This window comes from Bradysia coprophila, chromosome II (assembly GCF_014529535.1).
Source record: "Bradysia coprophila strain Holo2 chromosome II, BU_Bcop_v1, whole genome shotgun sequence".
In the NCBI taxonomy this organism is placed as follows: Eukaryota; Metazoa; Arthropoda; class Insecta; order Diptera; family Sciaridae; genus Bradysia; species Bradysia coprophila.
Window position 1 is genome coordinate 12,738,149 of NC_050735.1, and position 15,361 is coordinate 12,753,509.

Genomic DNA, 15,361 nt, shown 5'->3' on the forward strand with positions numbered 1-15,361 from the left:
ATGTTCTTAAAGCAATGTAATGTACTTCGTCGCTTATTTCCCACGTCTGTTAGGAAAGACGTTGTTTCTAACTTATGCTAAAAGGTTTTTTTTTAGCGTATTCGATTCGATAAGCCTCTCATTCGCTAAAAAAGCATTTTAGCATGCGTTCGAAAAATAACTAGTACAATAGGCGCCACTGGTTCGAAAACACTTTGTGGTATTGTCGGTAATGATGTGAAAGGTATTACCAGTACTACGCAGTTTGTATATGGAATTTCAACCTAACAAAACCAAAAACATCTACTGGTCGATATACCAAAAAAATTGCGTTCGAAGTGTCACGAGCTACAAAAAATAATCGTGAACGAATGGAACGAACTGTCCACCATTTTCGTGGTTTTTCCGCGACGCTCAACTGACAGTGGAGTGCCAGTGATTTTAGTTTTTTAATTTTCATCCATTAAAGTATACCCAAATCAACAAAAAATATTACAAAAGTGTACAATCCAATGTTAATTAGTGTTTAAAAGTGTTATTGTTACGACAAATACCATGTATACGAGTGTAAACGTCTATTGAATAGTTTTGGGTTTGGTGCACTGTAACAAAAAAAAAAAAACTTACTTTGGAGGACAAAGGTTTTGGATTTTTCCGAAAGTTTCTCTAGTTTTTTGTGGTAAGTCAATTAAATAGTTAGCGGTTCGGTTTGCGAAAAAATGCATTGCGTATGACTAAGGGTATAACGCAGTTACATTTAACAAATTGAAAATATCTAAAATTTAACATCACCCGTCTTAAAGACTCTATAGCGTAACAGCCATTGCCGCATCTTAAATAAAAAAGAAACATTACTAGCCGTTGCAGTTCATTGTGTATTCGCTTGTTTACCTTTTTTGTGAATATACTACCGCGACCATGAGAACGTTTCTATAATGTGTGTATGATATCTGCATATCTGTAATCTTTTGCTCCTGAGGATGAGCGAGAGAGAGAGAGATGGAATATGACAAAATTCGAACATTCAGGTTATTTTTTTCGTGCAGTTACCTGGGCTGTGCAAAGACATTATTTTTGTTCTGCAGTTTTGTCTTCAATTTAAAGATGAGTTTTTGTGCTACGAAATGTTGAACTCGTCTGTAAGATGATGAGTGTGTATGTGTAGACATTTAAGAATGTATTTACTTTGGGTGAAATTTTTACTTTTTACTTTTAGTAATCTAAACAAATAATGTTCTAGTCTATGTACTGAAAATAGAACACTCTCAAGTACATAACAAAGAGTAAGAGTTTAAGGAATATTTCCCACTTAACCTCAAATTCTGACGGCGGTTGTAATTCAATATTTTGTCATTACTGAATTTAGAAGATTCAAAGATTTGCCTGCGCAGAACCATACATTCCATGTTCCACGGATCTGATCTTTGGACCGAATAATGAACAATCCAATCTTCCCTTCCAGGTAGAAAAATTCTTTTGTTTTTTACAATATGGAAGATCCCAATCGTATGATGGCCCATGCTGGTGCTCTGATGGGATCGCAAGGCTATGGTATGCCGCAAGGTGACGGTTCCGGTGAAAATGAGACGCGAAAACAAGATATTGGCGAAATTTTGCAACAAATCATGAACATTACCGAACAATCGTTGGACGAAGCTCAGGCCCGAAAGCACACATTGAATTGTCACAGAATGAAACAGGCATTGTTCGCAGTGCTGTGTGAAGTGAAAGAAAAAGCTGTCCTATCGTTGCGTAACACCCAAGAGGAAGAGCCGCCAGATCCACAAATTTTGCGATTGGATAACATGTTGATTGCTGAAGGCGTTGCCGGACCGGAAAAGGGTGGTGGTGCTGGAGCGGCAGCGAGTGCAGCGGCAGCGAGTCAAGGTATGATTAAGGTTATTTTACACTTTCCAAAGTAACCCGTTATTATTTGAAGTGGATTTTCCGCTAGGATCTTCATTGTCACTTGACGGCGCTGACAATGCAATCGAACACTCCGACTATCGGGCCAAATTGGCTCAAATAAGACTTATTTATCATCAGGAATTGGAAAAGTATGAACAGGCCTGCAATGAATTCACAACGCACGTTATGAATTTACTGCGCGAACAGAGTCGTACCAGGTGAGCAGAAAATTTCTTTTTTCAATTAGTCGATAGTGACATTGAATTGACAATGTATATTCGATGCACAGACCGATCACGCCGAAGGAAATCGAACGTATGGTTCAAATAATCCACAAGAAATTCGGAACCATTCAAATGCAATTGAAACAGTCCACCTGTGAAGCGGTCATGATATTGCGTTCGCGTTTCCTCGATGCCCGCAGAAAGCGTCGCAATTTCAGCAAACAAGCGTCGGAAATTTTAAACGAATACTTTTACAGTCATTTGAGCAATCCATATCCGTCGGAAGAAGCGAAAGAGGAATTAGCACGTAAATGCGGAATAACGGTGAGCGAAACATTTTTGTTTTCTTTGTTCCAAAAATTCATTTTTGTTCTCCGTACTTTACATCGGAAGATTTTTTCATATTTTAATTGTTCGTGTGTCCTACAAACTATTTCGAAAATTTTATGTTTTGTTCAGCGAGCCAAAGAATATTTTAATGCATTTTATACCAATTTTGATCGTCTGATATGAAGCAGATGACTGGTAAAATCTCACTACTGTGTAATTGAGCCAGTTTCTAATGTGCCCAAAGTGTTGTACAAAACAGTACTTGTGCCTTTGACTAAGTGTTAGAATGTTGAAGTTTAGCTGTTAATGATGAGACACATACCTAGCCAGAGTTTCTGTTAGGAGACATACAGTTATAACTTTTTAGTTTAGTTTGGAAAATAGAAAATTTAAGATTTTTTCAAGTACGGTCGGTACATTGTCTATGAGGTACCTAAGAATTCAAAGTGATACAAACAGTACATTGAACATAATAACTACACTGGCTTTTATCATGTCCGGAGCGATAGCAGAGGATTCTCTTCATCCGAGTCCATAAGTTCCACATTCAGATTCCACAAGTTCCACAATCCAGATTCCACAAGTTCCACATTCGGACTCTACAAGTTTCGCATTCGGACTCCACAAGTTCCACATTCAGACTTCACAAGTTCCACATTCAGACTTCACAAGTTCCACCTTCATATTCCACAAGTTCCACATTTAATTGTGTTTACTAGACTTTGAAGTACTGTAGTCTTACACTTTAGTAAACTCACATCTAAAAAGACTTCAGGTAGAAAAATCTGTGTGGTACAAAACGCACAGGTAAAATGGCCAATTAAACACGAATTCCATGGAATCGACATGCATGGCATTTACTGAAATCTAGTACTTCTAGGCCAGTAAAACATGTCTAAGGTAGTTTTGTTAGCTTAACGAAAATAGAATTTTTTGTTACCACTGATGAAAAGTGGCATTTTTTAGGCCTAGCCGTAAGCCTGTCCTAATGAGGTGAAGTCGAGAACAGCATGAACAAAGAAATGCCTCCACAACTTAATGCTTTTCTAGGCACTAGTGCTACATCTCGTGTACCTACAACGTTTTCTTTAATGGAAGGATAAAAAGTAGAAAAAACCCAGTTTTTGTGTGACACTTTTCACTTTTATCTCGAGTTTTTATAAAGGATTTTAAATGTTGAGGCCCCAGAAAGTTCATAATATTCGATGTAAAATGTTTAGATAATATTGCCATGCTTCAGAGACAGTACACAAAGCAGTAGAAGACATTAATTCTCGAAAAACTTGTATTTCCATATTTCAATGTTAAGGATTGAGACTGAAAGATCGACTGACGAACTTCTAAAGAAGCTATAGGGTTCTCAGCTAGCTAAGAAAAACTATTATTATCAGTAATTCCATATCTGGTCATTGGACTCGCTGACCTTAAGTATAATTTTACTACAAATTCTTGACATTATTTAGACCTCAGGTAAGTTACAAAACGAAATAAAATTTGATCGATTCCATTGGAAGTTTCAATCAAAATACTGGTGCAGAATGGAGATATGGGAATAGTCCTAAACAGATTCGATGTGATTTTTGATTTTTAATTCCAATCTTTAATTTTGGTTTTGGTTATAAACGCGGAATGTTTAAAAAAACAAAACAAATGCTGTGAAAAACGGGGTTCTAAGAACAAACAGAAAAAAATATTTGTGATTTGCTTCTATGTGCATTTTAAATATCAACGCAACATCTTCATCATTATGTATCATCGCTTTGTTTATTTTGTTATTGTTGTTCCTTAAATTTATTTTGTGTCCTCGTTACATTTTACATACGAAATAGTGAAAAGTGCTTCCTTATGTTCATTTCTTTTTTTTTGTTTTCAAATATTAATACCAAAGTGATTACGAACCAGGGGTATGTGCAATTTTTCTTTTTAAATAAAATTTATTTTAGGCTATAGAATAAACTGTAAAATAATGCTCTCAAAAATACAAACTGAATTCGTACATGGTATATGAATGAATGTGTCGTTGTCAGACACGTCTTCGGAAAAAAAGGATAAACAAAATGAAATGAGAATGAAAGAGAAAAGACAAACAAATATCTAAAACATGGATCATATGTGGGCGCATTTATTTAATTATAACACAAAATTTGTGTCACAAATTGAAAATGGAATTTTAGTTTTGTTTTTGGAATTAAAGAAGGAATTATTTTTAGAACAAAAACAAAACAAAAAATTGAACCGACAAAAATACAGTGGACGTCAGCGAAATTTAGACATAAATTTGTTCCGGCTGCTTTTCTCAGTTCAGGTCCAGTCATACAAATAAAACTGCTTATACATTCTATTATTCGGGTGAAATATTGGTAATGTAAAGACGTATGGCCAGTTTTGTTTTCATGATTGGACCAGCTGAAAAACAGCTGAAGAAAATTCGTGTCTAAATTCCCATTACGTCTTCTGTAACAATTCTTTTACACATTATACTGATCGTATTGTCTAGTTCAGTACTATTATAATGAAAATATGATGCTTGTTCGCGTATTTATACATTCAAAACGGAAAATATACAAAAAAATGCTTCTATGCACATACCCCCATTCATAATCTGTGATTTTTATTATTTGTTGTTTTTTTGCTTCTTGTTTTATTTTCTTTTTGTATGCGCCGCCGTAAACACCATACAATAACAATACCACGCTTTCATTGAATCTTATATGCTTAATTGCTTTTTTGTATCGATTCATATTGTATTTGTGAGAGAATATCGTTTCATTTTTTGATTGTGTATACGATTACAATGGATAATCAGAACAGCATTGTTGCCTGAATATTTTAATGTTTTCGTTGTGAAAAGTGCGTAGCGAAAGGTTCGTTAAGTTTGTCTATTTTTTTCTAGTCAACATATCAAGTCCTATTATTGGGAGTGTAATTGTCGATACTATCGATTTTGACAGAAATGTTAACGATCGCTCGACAAAATGCAGTGATCATTGGTTCTGCAAAAAACCACGAAATCCAACAAAACTGGCGATCCCATCATTGTTGGTGCGTTTTCTGCTTAACTGTTGGTAAATTCAGTAAATTTTTGGTAGATTTCGACAATTTTCCGTATTTTTCGGAAACAAAATTTCTAATAATAGGCCCTTATATGGCTAGGAGAAGTTACAGTTCAGAAACAATTGTCAAGAGATTTTTTTTCTTCTTTCATCGAGTAGGACGTAGAAGTTTACAAAATTGAACTGAAATCGTTCACACCCACATTCCCCCGGACTAAAAATTCAAGATATATCTGAACCACGACAGAGTAAAATAAACCAGGCAGGAGCGGCTCTTTTTTGAAACGTCAAATAAGGGACCTAATACACCGGATGAAAATGAACTCAAATGAACACTGACATAAATTGAAAAATTTTGTTCGCAAAAAATATAGGGCTACTAGATTCTTCAGGTCCTAGTCAAATCAGCGCTCCTGCCTGGTTAAGTTTACTCTGTCGTGATCTGAACCAATAAGACTTGGAGGCGATACACGCGAGGAATTTTGCGTTGATGAGGTCGACAATTATTCGTCGTTTTGCATTGTTTAATGTATGCTCAAAATTTCTCGTGTATTTTCGGCCTTAGAAGCGCCGTTCCAATTGGAAATGGTAACGAAGGGCAATTGCATTGGCCTTACAAGAATAATTCTTTTCACCTTTTTGGTGCAAGCGAAAGACCCTCGGCCATGTCACACCAGTTTGACAAGAATTGTATGCAATTAGCTGAACATTGAAAACACTTTTCCTCTACTTCCTTTTTCTCAACGCAATATGTAGTAGGATGTTAAATTTGGGCTACATAAGTTCAGATCTGTCAGCTTCGCGGACCAGCCGAATTTCATAGGTTTACAGAGCATATTCTACCTCATATGTCGAATCATGACGAGTAAAAAATTCAAAATTTGCGGTCGAATACGAGTGAAAAGTTCATATCTAATCCGAAAACCTGATCTGGTCCATTCGTTTTCAATTTTACTGTCAAATATTTTCTTCCTGGTAAAAAAAGGATTCTACGTTTCTTTCAAGAACATTGAGATAACGCAACAAGCAAAGCAAAACCTGTAATCGTATACACAACTATGCCTATTTGACTTTCACATCATTGTTTGTGCCAAAACAACATTTGATTTAGAAAGAATCGAATATTCTTTTCCAGGTGTCACAAGTGTCCAATTGGTTCGGTAACAAACGCATTCGATATAAGAAAAATATCGGCAAAGCGCAAGAAGAAGCCAATCTGTATGCGGCCAAAAAAGCAGCGGGTGCATCACCATATTCGATGGGTGGCCCGCCGAGTGGAACAGCGACACCGATGATGTCACCAGCGCCAACACAAGACTCGATGGGCTATTCGTTGGGCTCGGGCGGTTATGATCAACAGCATGCGTACGATGGCAGTATGGGATATGATCCGAGCATGCATCAAGATTTGAGTCCTTGAGAGGAACGATTCAATGCGAAGTACTAGATTGAATTTTTCTTTTGTTTTTGTTTTTCATATTTTTTTTTAGTTAATTTTGGGTTTTTTCGTTGGAAATTTCTATAAATTTTTCGTCATGAAATGTTCGAAGTTTTGTTGTTCTCCGAATTCTTTAGAAAAGTCTAAAGGAAACGGGTTTTACTATCAGTTCTGTTTTGGTTGGTTGTGTGTTCCGACAATTTTTCATTTCTTTGATTTTATCGTTTCGACAAAGTGAGAAACAGAAGTAATCTTAAATTGTTGTTGTGTGTCGTAAATTTTGATACATATAAATGAACAGAGTATACCAACTTAACTAACTAATAATTTTAGGATTAAGGATAGAAAATAAAGAAAACAAATTAATCATGTTGCAAGACTACGTAAATATTTGCATCATCCTGTATCAGTAACTCATTGCTTTACAAGAACACTTTTTGTCCATAGAACTCTTTTAAGTAGAAGTACCTTCCTCGACTCGATGCCGTTCTATAAATTAAAGCGTCTCATTCTCCTAGAACAACGAATTTTGAGACTGGTGCTTCCACTAAACCGAATGAAATGACGAGAAATAACCCATATGGGTTTCGGGTCGAGCCATGACCTGAGAAACTGTCGAAGCTTTCGTAATTATGCAACTCGAGTGAATCGGGGTAGACGAGAACGTTTCACAAACAAATTCATCACTCTCGTCCATTCCTGATGCAACCAGTGCAGTGGCAAATCCACACATGAAAATGCATGAAATTTTCTCTCCATCATAAGTTGTCACGAAATACGTCGATTTGCCCATAGATTGATTGAAAGAGGGGATTCGCTCAGTTCTGCTGAATATTTTGCTGAAATTTCATCAGCAGACATTTTCACCGTAATTTGCATAAGAGACTAAGCGAAAAATTTTAAGAAAATAATTCTTTTGTTTAAAGTCGCTAAGGTGCAAATTATTACGGAAGATTTAGTTATTTCTCTCTGTTTTTCAGTCTATTGACATAGTTCTTGTTTCTCTTGACGTCATTTCTTCCGTAATTTGCATGAGGAACTTAGCGACAAATGTGAACAAAACAATTCTTTTGATAAAATTTGTCGCTAAGTTTCTTATGCAAATTACGGTAGATTTATCGGACAGCTTTCCAAAACATTGAAAATAAAAAATCCCAGAAGATTCAACGCGAGTACACTTCGGGAAAGGTCATTCTTAAATGCTGAACATTTTAGCTTCTCTTATCAACGTATAATATAAAACATGATTGACTGATTGGCTTATTGTTGCTGCATTGCTCTGAACTAATATGAAATGTAAAAAAAAACAACTTTAGAGGCAGAGAAAAATGAGAAGTCACAAATTGTGACTCATAATTGCAATCTAATTTACTTTATTCATTCTACATGCATTACCAATGTTAAGATATTTACGTAAATGGTGTAATCGCACGTGGAATGAATAAAATCCATTGGATCGTTGACAATGTGACTTCTTTATTTTCTAAGAATTGAAATTTGAAATGAAAAACCAAAATTAATTATTTGAAGTATACGAATCCGTATACAAAAACAGAAAAGAAAATACAAAATTAAAAATCTAAATGGTTGACACACAATGTATACTAAATAACATCATAAACCTACGCATGAAATCATTTTCTTCAATTTCCATATCTTTTTCTTGGTCAATTTTTTATCGCCAATGTTGATGGATGGGTAGACGATAAAGTAAATTTCACATGTTGCTTATTTGAATGCAGAGAAGGTCGATTAACTACACTACACCTTACAGTATCTAAAGGTCAAGTGAATTCTATTATTAAATTAAATTTTCGCACCAAATACTTTGTATTGTGGCATGTAGGTTGAAGTATGTCAATTACAATATCAAAATTCGCGAGTATAGTTTTCAGAAATTTTCCGTCTTGTCCATTCATAGCCGAATCCTCTACAGAGATTGAGATTTGCAAAAACAATTTCGAGAAAATGTTGTTGATAGTCTCGAAAATTCATTTTACCACGACAGTCATCGAGATGTAGGCAGGAATTTGTTTCAGCTGGTCCACTTATACAAACAAAACTGCTTACAATTATTTATACGAGTGGTTGGGGCATGAGGACGTATGCGAGGGAGAACCACTCCCTTGTGATTAACATGGTTAAAATCAGTTAATCAGCAACATGATAAGTGTGAATACGCAAGCCTTTTCAGTGATTAACCATCATATTTCCCGACTAATTGTAGTTTTGTCACGATTAATCACATCAATAAAAAAGGGTGGTTTCCCCCTGAACGTATAAGCGGTTTAGTTCTTTTGAGGGGACCAGCTGAAAATCAGCTGAGGCAAATTCGTTTCTAAATTTTAATGACGTCCACTATAATTTGTCGAAAATATCGACAGTCCGACAACCAGAACTGTAATAGTATTTTACATGACTAGGGATGAAAAGATGAAAAGTAGAGTTTTCGTGTGAATTTTGTTGATCCTAGGCGAAGCCGAGGTCAATAAACACACGAAAACGAGATTTTTCACGTTTATACGGTTAGTTATGTCATGGATTTTACATGCTGAAATGTCGAAAGACGTGCTTCAAACATGAAAAGTACGGTTTTCGACGCATGTAGCATGTAAATGGTATTGGATGTCTAGAAATGGTAGAATAAGCTAAAGTTTTTTTTGAAATATCAGTGGTTGGATTCTTCCACTCCTATGTATGCATACACAATACACAATTATGAAGAAAAGGTTTGATTACCATGTTGAAAATGGTCACTTACATGACATACAGTTTTGGTGTCGAGTTTGTTGGTGCGAGGCGACGCCGAGGTCAATAAACACTCTAAAACGTGTTTTTTCATTTTCATCTCGAGTTCTGTAATGCATTTTAAATGGCAGTAATACTACAACACATTCAATATGTAAATAGCATGTACACAAGAAGACCCATTCCTAATTACTTTTTTGGTCATAAAGAGAGAGAATATGAATTGAAATGAATCGGACATGGTTTATGATGAACATGAAAACTTTGAAGCAAAATCTGTACAATACAAAAATATCAAAATAAAAAAAGAAAATTGGAAATTCATAAAAATGCTTCACAATTTTGAATTTGTTTGAATTTGAAGGTGAATGCTTCGGTGACAAATAAATTGGATACAAAAGCAAGCGAGAACACTTCAAAGAAAACTTCTAAATTAATAAAATTAATTATACTTAACGACTTAATGTATACGAACAATTAATTGAAAATATTCAGATTTTAAGGTACCTATTATAATGAATGATATGAAATAAAATTGAAAGATTTATGTGTACTTAATATTAAGTAAAAAAAAATAAGTTTAATAAAATATTTAGTAATACCATCAAAAGATTTCGCAGAAATATTTTATTTTTTTTTTGGTCATTTCACAGGCTTCACACGCACACGCCACCTTTGTCCCCTCCAAAGTGATGAAAAGACTCTTATCAAACGCTCTCGCTGCTCTAATTATATATTCGCGAAGGAAATTCTTTTCATTTTTCTCACAATGAGATGTAACATTACATTTTTTCGCTTCGGCTTCAGCCGGTTGTTTGTTTGGTTCACATTTCCTCCCTCAGTGTAGGATGAGTAGACGAGTGTGTTCTTATTCAATCGTATATTTAGGGTGAAAGAGTTGCATGACAACGGCTGGTCGTTGTGCACAAAATGGAGAAAAGTGTAACCTTAATGCTGCGGCTCACTGTAACTTTCAATATACAAATATGGCTGGCCAACCGTATCATGTTATAATCTGTCACCATATCTTACTTCCACCGTTGATGTAGATTACAGGTGGCTAGTTTCTAACGAAAATATTTTTAAAATATTTTTTTACAGGGGACGTCAGTGAAATTTGGACATATTAATTTGCTTTCTATATCTTTCAGCTGGTCCAAAATGGTTTTTTACTTGTTTATACAGGATTTGTTGTTGTAAAAGTAGATCAGCCGAAAAACGCGGTTCACCTGCTAAAGTCATGTCTAAATTTCACTGACGTCTCCTGTATTACAATTGAGGTTTTTACTGGATTTCAACAATTGTTGTACATTCCATATTATTTTAGGATTATTGTTCGATTCCTGAGAATCTCCCTCACTCCACTACATTATTACATTAATCTGAACCAACCAGCAGGTCTACATAAACACAAAGGCCTGGTTTACAATTAGCAATCAACATTTAATTTGCTATTGATAAGGCATGTGTACACCGACGGTATTACACCGTACGTTTACATAGCAACGCGAATTTGACATAAAATTCTTTTGTTTTCATGCCATTTCCAATTCTTTTAAAATGTAAAAATTACGAAAGCTACGCAATTTTGATGATTGAAATGAATCAATCGACCAAATTGCGTTGCTTTTGCCTTTTTAAAGGCCTGAAAACAAAAGAATTTTATGTCAAACTTGCCTTGCTATATGTAGTTACAGTAGCTGGTCTTTGAAGTGCTTACTAAATTATGACTGGTGCGTTAGTGGACCAGATTATAGACTCAGCTCCTACGCAAAGTTGCGCTTTCAAGTTTAAAATTTGTTACCAAAAACATGTTTTCGCCACTTACGCTCGGTAAATATCAGCTGTTGCAGATTCCGCACTTCAATGAAATTTACCGAGTCTACTTCTTTTAGTTCTATAGGGTTATGTGCTCCGACACACAGTCATTTGGTTGTTGTTTTCTCATGTTTGGTGAAAAACTCCACATCACAGCTTATTTCTAGGTCCCAGTTCGTTATCTTCTTCAAAGTTTTTTTTTTCAACAATTTTAATCAACCCGAAAAAATCTCTCCATTCCAGGTCTCTCAAATTTGTAATTGGTTCGGTAACAAGCGAATTCGTTACAAGAAAAACATTGGCAAAGCCCAGGAGGAGGCCAACATGTACGCAGCTAAAAAAGCAGCTGGAGCATCACCGTATTCGATGCGTGGTCCATCATCGTCCGGTACAACGACACCAATGATGTCACCGGCTCCGCACGACACAATGGGCTATTCGCTGGGTGGCAACGGTTACGAACAGCAACAAGCGTATGATGGCAGTATGGGTTATGATCAATCAATGCATCAAGATTTGAGTCCTTAGACGTGGGTAGGTGGGAAAACGACTTTTACGAACAAATAAAAAAAATTCGATTGATTTTTACTTGATGTTTTGGTTAAGTTAAAATAATTTTTATTTTATGTCGTACAATCGGTGGAGTTATATTTTATGTTTTTATTCGTCCTTGTCGTGAATGTTTAGTCCATTTATTTCTAACAAATGTTATCGTCTTGTTTTTATCATTCTTTCATCGTTTGTTTGAATGCACAATTTATCGCTGTTTTTCTTTCAGTATTATAAGACGAGTAATGAGTATATCAATGAAAGCCTAAAACAGATATGGCCAATATTGACCGATTTATCATGAACGCACTCACAATTTATGTCAAAACCATATAAAAGTGAGTGCGTTTCATCTTCTTCGGGTCATCAGTAGACCAAACCTGTTTTATACTTTCGTCGATGAGTATCACTCGTGTTCCGAAGGTTACAAGATCTCACGTTCTTGACATACGGCTGTCACTGTTCTCACATTCAACTCCTAAATGACTAATCATAGTTTGGGTGTTGTGATGAGTTGCAGCTCGTACTAATTTTTGATTTGATTTTCCATGAAGTCAGGATATTCATCAGCTAAAATTGGATATAGGTCGTCCTCCATGACGCAATCTTCGGAAATCAATCAATTTTCAAACTCAATTGCAACATCACATTCGAACTGAGACTGTAAGAGTTCATTATCGAACGAAATTCATTGTAGTCACAAACTTTATTACATGTCTGTAACATCGACCCTCCCACACGTCTCAACACAAAATTTCCCACGAAGACAGTGACGTACTATTACTTCTCATATCTTCGTGAGGGCTTGTGTTCATTCTTAACGATAAATTGATTCATTGGGTCATTCAAATTTAGATTTTAATTTTCGTTTTTCGTCTGCATGTAATGTCTTCAATAATCTTAATTTCTTATGGTTTCAATTTCTGCACCACCTAATTGCTGATTAAGCAACCGAGCAGAAATTGCTAGTTACGAGAATTGTATCTGTAGGATGTCCACACGTGCAGTGTCCAAGCACAGAGCACTGGGTAAAGAATTAACGGGCCTCGCTAACTAACAATCGCTGCTCTTCGTCGAGTATAATTTTGTTATTTTATTTAAAAAAAAAACATTCTGTGTACGGAACCGTATCTTATGTGATAGGTACGCTATCGAAAACGTGTATACTAATTCAAATACAAACTACAAATCAAATAAATTACGAAGTAAAAAAACAATAAAAAAAACTTTAATGAATAAATGAAAAACAAAAATCTTAAAAACAAATTATATTCGGAACGTTTTGCGTTAAGAGAGTGTGACGGTATTGAAAAGTATAAAACAAGTATAATCAAGTTAAGGCTTTTTGCAACAAAACGCATTTATCGGTGTCCACTTTTATTGAAAAAGTTTTTCGCATTTTTCATTTGTATTCAATTGTGATGTGTGTGCTTCTTTTATTGTTTCAACAATTTTAAACTTTCGGCTACAATTTCATCAACAGTTTCATCTACCTACACATAACGGCGCGAAGGAGATATGATTCACATTTTTCTTTTGTTCTCCTGTCAAATTTGACAGTCAGTCAAAAAATTGAGTTAGGTATCTTTAACGCTGCTGTGTGTACCGTACCTACAGTACGTTTTTCCTTTAGAGTTCCCTTTTTGCGAACTTAAAATAATCTGTTGTTTACCAACAAAATATTTTTTTAATTGACTTCTATTCTCTCTCACCCACCCTAGTGAAAACGAAACTTGTAAAAGAACTATTGAAAAGTCGATTAGGCATATTCATCATTCGGTCCATGTAACTCCCATGTGGTTAGTCCAAATGAGACCGATACGAATGGCTTAATGGAATTTATTTTCACTGGGACACTGCTTTTCATTCATAATTTTTCCTTCAATTAATAATCATATAAGCTTAGTGTGCAATAATTTTAAGTGAAGATATAAAAAGCGAATAACTATTATAATGCTAATTCCCCCACAATTACCTATACCCCAAACTAATTTAGTTTGGTCATTTGACGAAAATAAAACAAAATACAAAAAAATGAACGCATGTATACGGACAAAAATTTAACAAAAAATATCTTTTTATTGAAAAACTATAAATTATTAAGCAAGAAAAAAGAAAAGAAAATTAAATCAAATTATTTAGAGCGTAATTGAGTGTACTTACATTACTAATTAACGTTTAGATTGATGAACAAAATGAAAATCAATATTATTTTATGTATTAAGTAGATTGTATTGTACCTTTTTTTAAAATACAAGCAGTAAAATAAAACAAAAATGAAATTCTTTTATTCACTCAGCACGCACGAAACAAAAACACAATAGCTTTAGTTCAATTTCAGGTTATGTTAACTAAATAAACATCTAAACTTACTTAAGCATAACTGTTATGATTAGAGAAAAGGAAATATAATTTCGACTAGTTATTTCAACTTCCCTTGGGGTATATGTCAAAAATTTATACGAAAATAAGGAATGAGAAGTACTCCAACGCATGTTTTAATTAAGAGGAACCTACCCATGGTTAAATTGCTGCCTACATTTCGGGGCAAAATTATTATTATTTTGATGATAATTTTGGATCCGCACCCTTTTTGGAAAAGGTACGACTATCGTTTGGTGTTAAAATGTGTTTGCTTTCAATAAAAATTTAAATGTCAGTCTGAGAAAACTCAATATTTCACGAAAATTGACACATGTTTTGAGTTTTCTCTCTCACCACAAACATTTAACTTTTAACTGAAAGCTAACACATAACACCAAACGATGGTCGTACTTTATCCAAAAAAGATGCGAGTCCAAAATTATCATCAAAATAATAATAATTTTGCCCCCAAATGTAGGCAACAATATAGCCATGTGTAGATTCCTCTTAACTGGTCTCCAGAACTGTCACTATGATCATAACAGTCTATAGCGAGTACATACATAGATACAACCTTTAAAAGATTTATTGGCACTTGAGGTAGAAGTGGGCGACACCTCCCGACAAAAAAATTACTGACATAACAACAAAAGAAAACGTGAAAAGCAAAGATAATTACTGTCAAAATGTATGAACAAATTTAGTTTTTATCAGCTCTAATTAAATTGTTGCCCAGTTTGTTACTACTTCCCGTGTTATTTTGTGTGTAATTACAGTGCAAATGATTACAAATTTATTTCGATCGATTGTGTAAACAACAAAGAAATTGAATAATCTATATAAAACCGAAGTCCTCCATACATTTTGACAGAAAGTGATCTTTGCGTTTCATCAAAGGCTCTATACCATGCAAAAGTTCAACATCTTTTATCTGTCAAAAACTGTCCCTA

The 15,361-nt window shown here is 34.8% G+C and overlaps 1 protein-coding gene across 4 annotated transcripts; it reads left to right on the forward strand.

Annotated features, from left to right (window-relative positions):
- Positions 1-331: 331 nt before the first annotated feature.
- On the forward strand, positions 332-13,309 carry LOC119073828 (homeobox protein extradenticle). 4 transcript variants are annotated; one of them, XM_037179659.1, is made up of 5 exons: positions 332-658; positions 1,442-1,866; positions 1,934-2,105; positions 2,177-2,435; positions 6,630-10,088. In XM_037179659.1, exons 2-5 carry the CDS (start codon positions 1,470-1,472, stop codon positions 6,912-6,914), a joined length of 1,113 nt encoding a protein of 370 aa, XP_037035554.1. In that variant the 5' UTR covers positions 332-658; positions 1,442-1,469; the 3' UTR covers positions 6,915-10,088. The 4 variants fall into 4 exon arrangements, with proteins under 4 accessions (XP_037035554.1, XP_037035536.1, XP_037035526.1 ...); XM_037179641.1 differs by having other exon boundaries at positions 352-658; positions 1,919-2,105; XM_037179631.1 differs by lacking the exon at positions 6,630-10,088 and adding an exon at positions 11,742-13,309 and having other exon boundaries at positions 355-658; positions 1,919-2,105.
- Positions 13,310-15,361: the final 2,052 nt, after the last annotated feature.

Coding starts and splice junctions, on each gene's coding strand:
- LOC119073828 (XM_037179641.1), top strand. CDS start 1,470: ATGGAAGATCCCAATCGTATGATGGCCCATGCTGGTGCTCTGATGGGA. Junction 1,867..1,918: donor TGCAGCGGCAGCGAGTCAAG/GTATGATTAAGG, acceptor TATTATTTGAAG/TGGATTTTCCGCTAGGATCT. Junction 2,436..6,629: donor CACGTAAATGCGGAATAACG/GTGAGCGAAACA, acceptor ATTCTTTTCCAG/GTGTCACAAGTGTCCAATTG.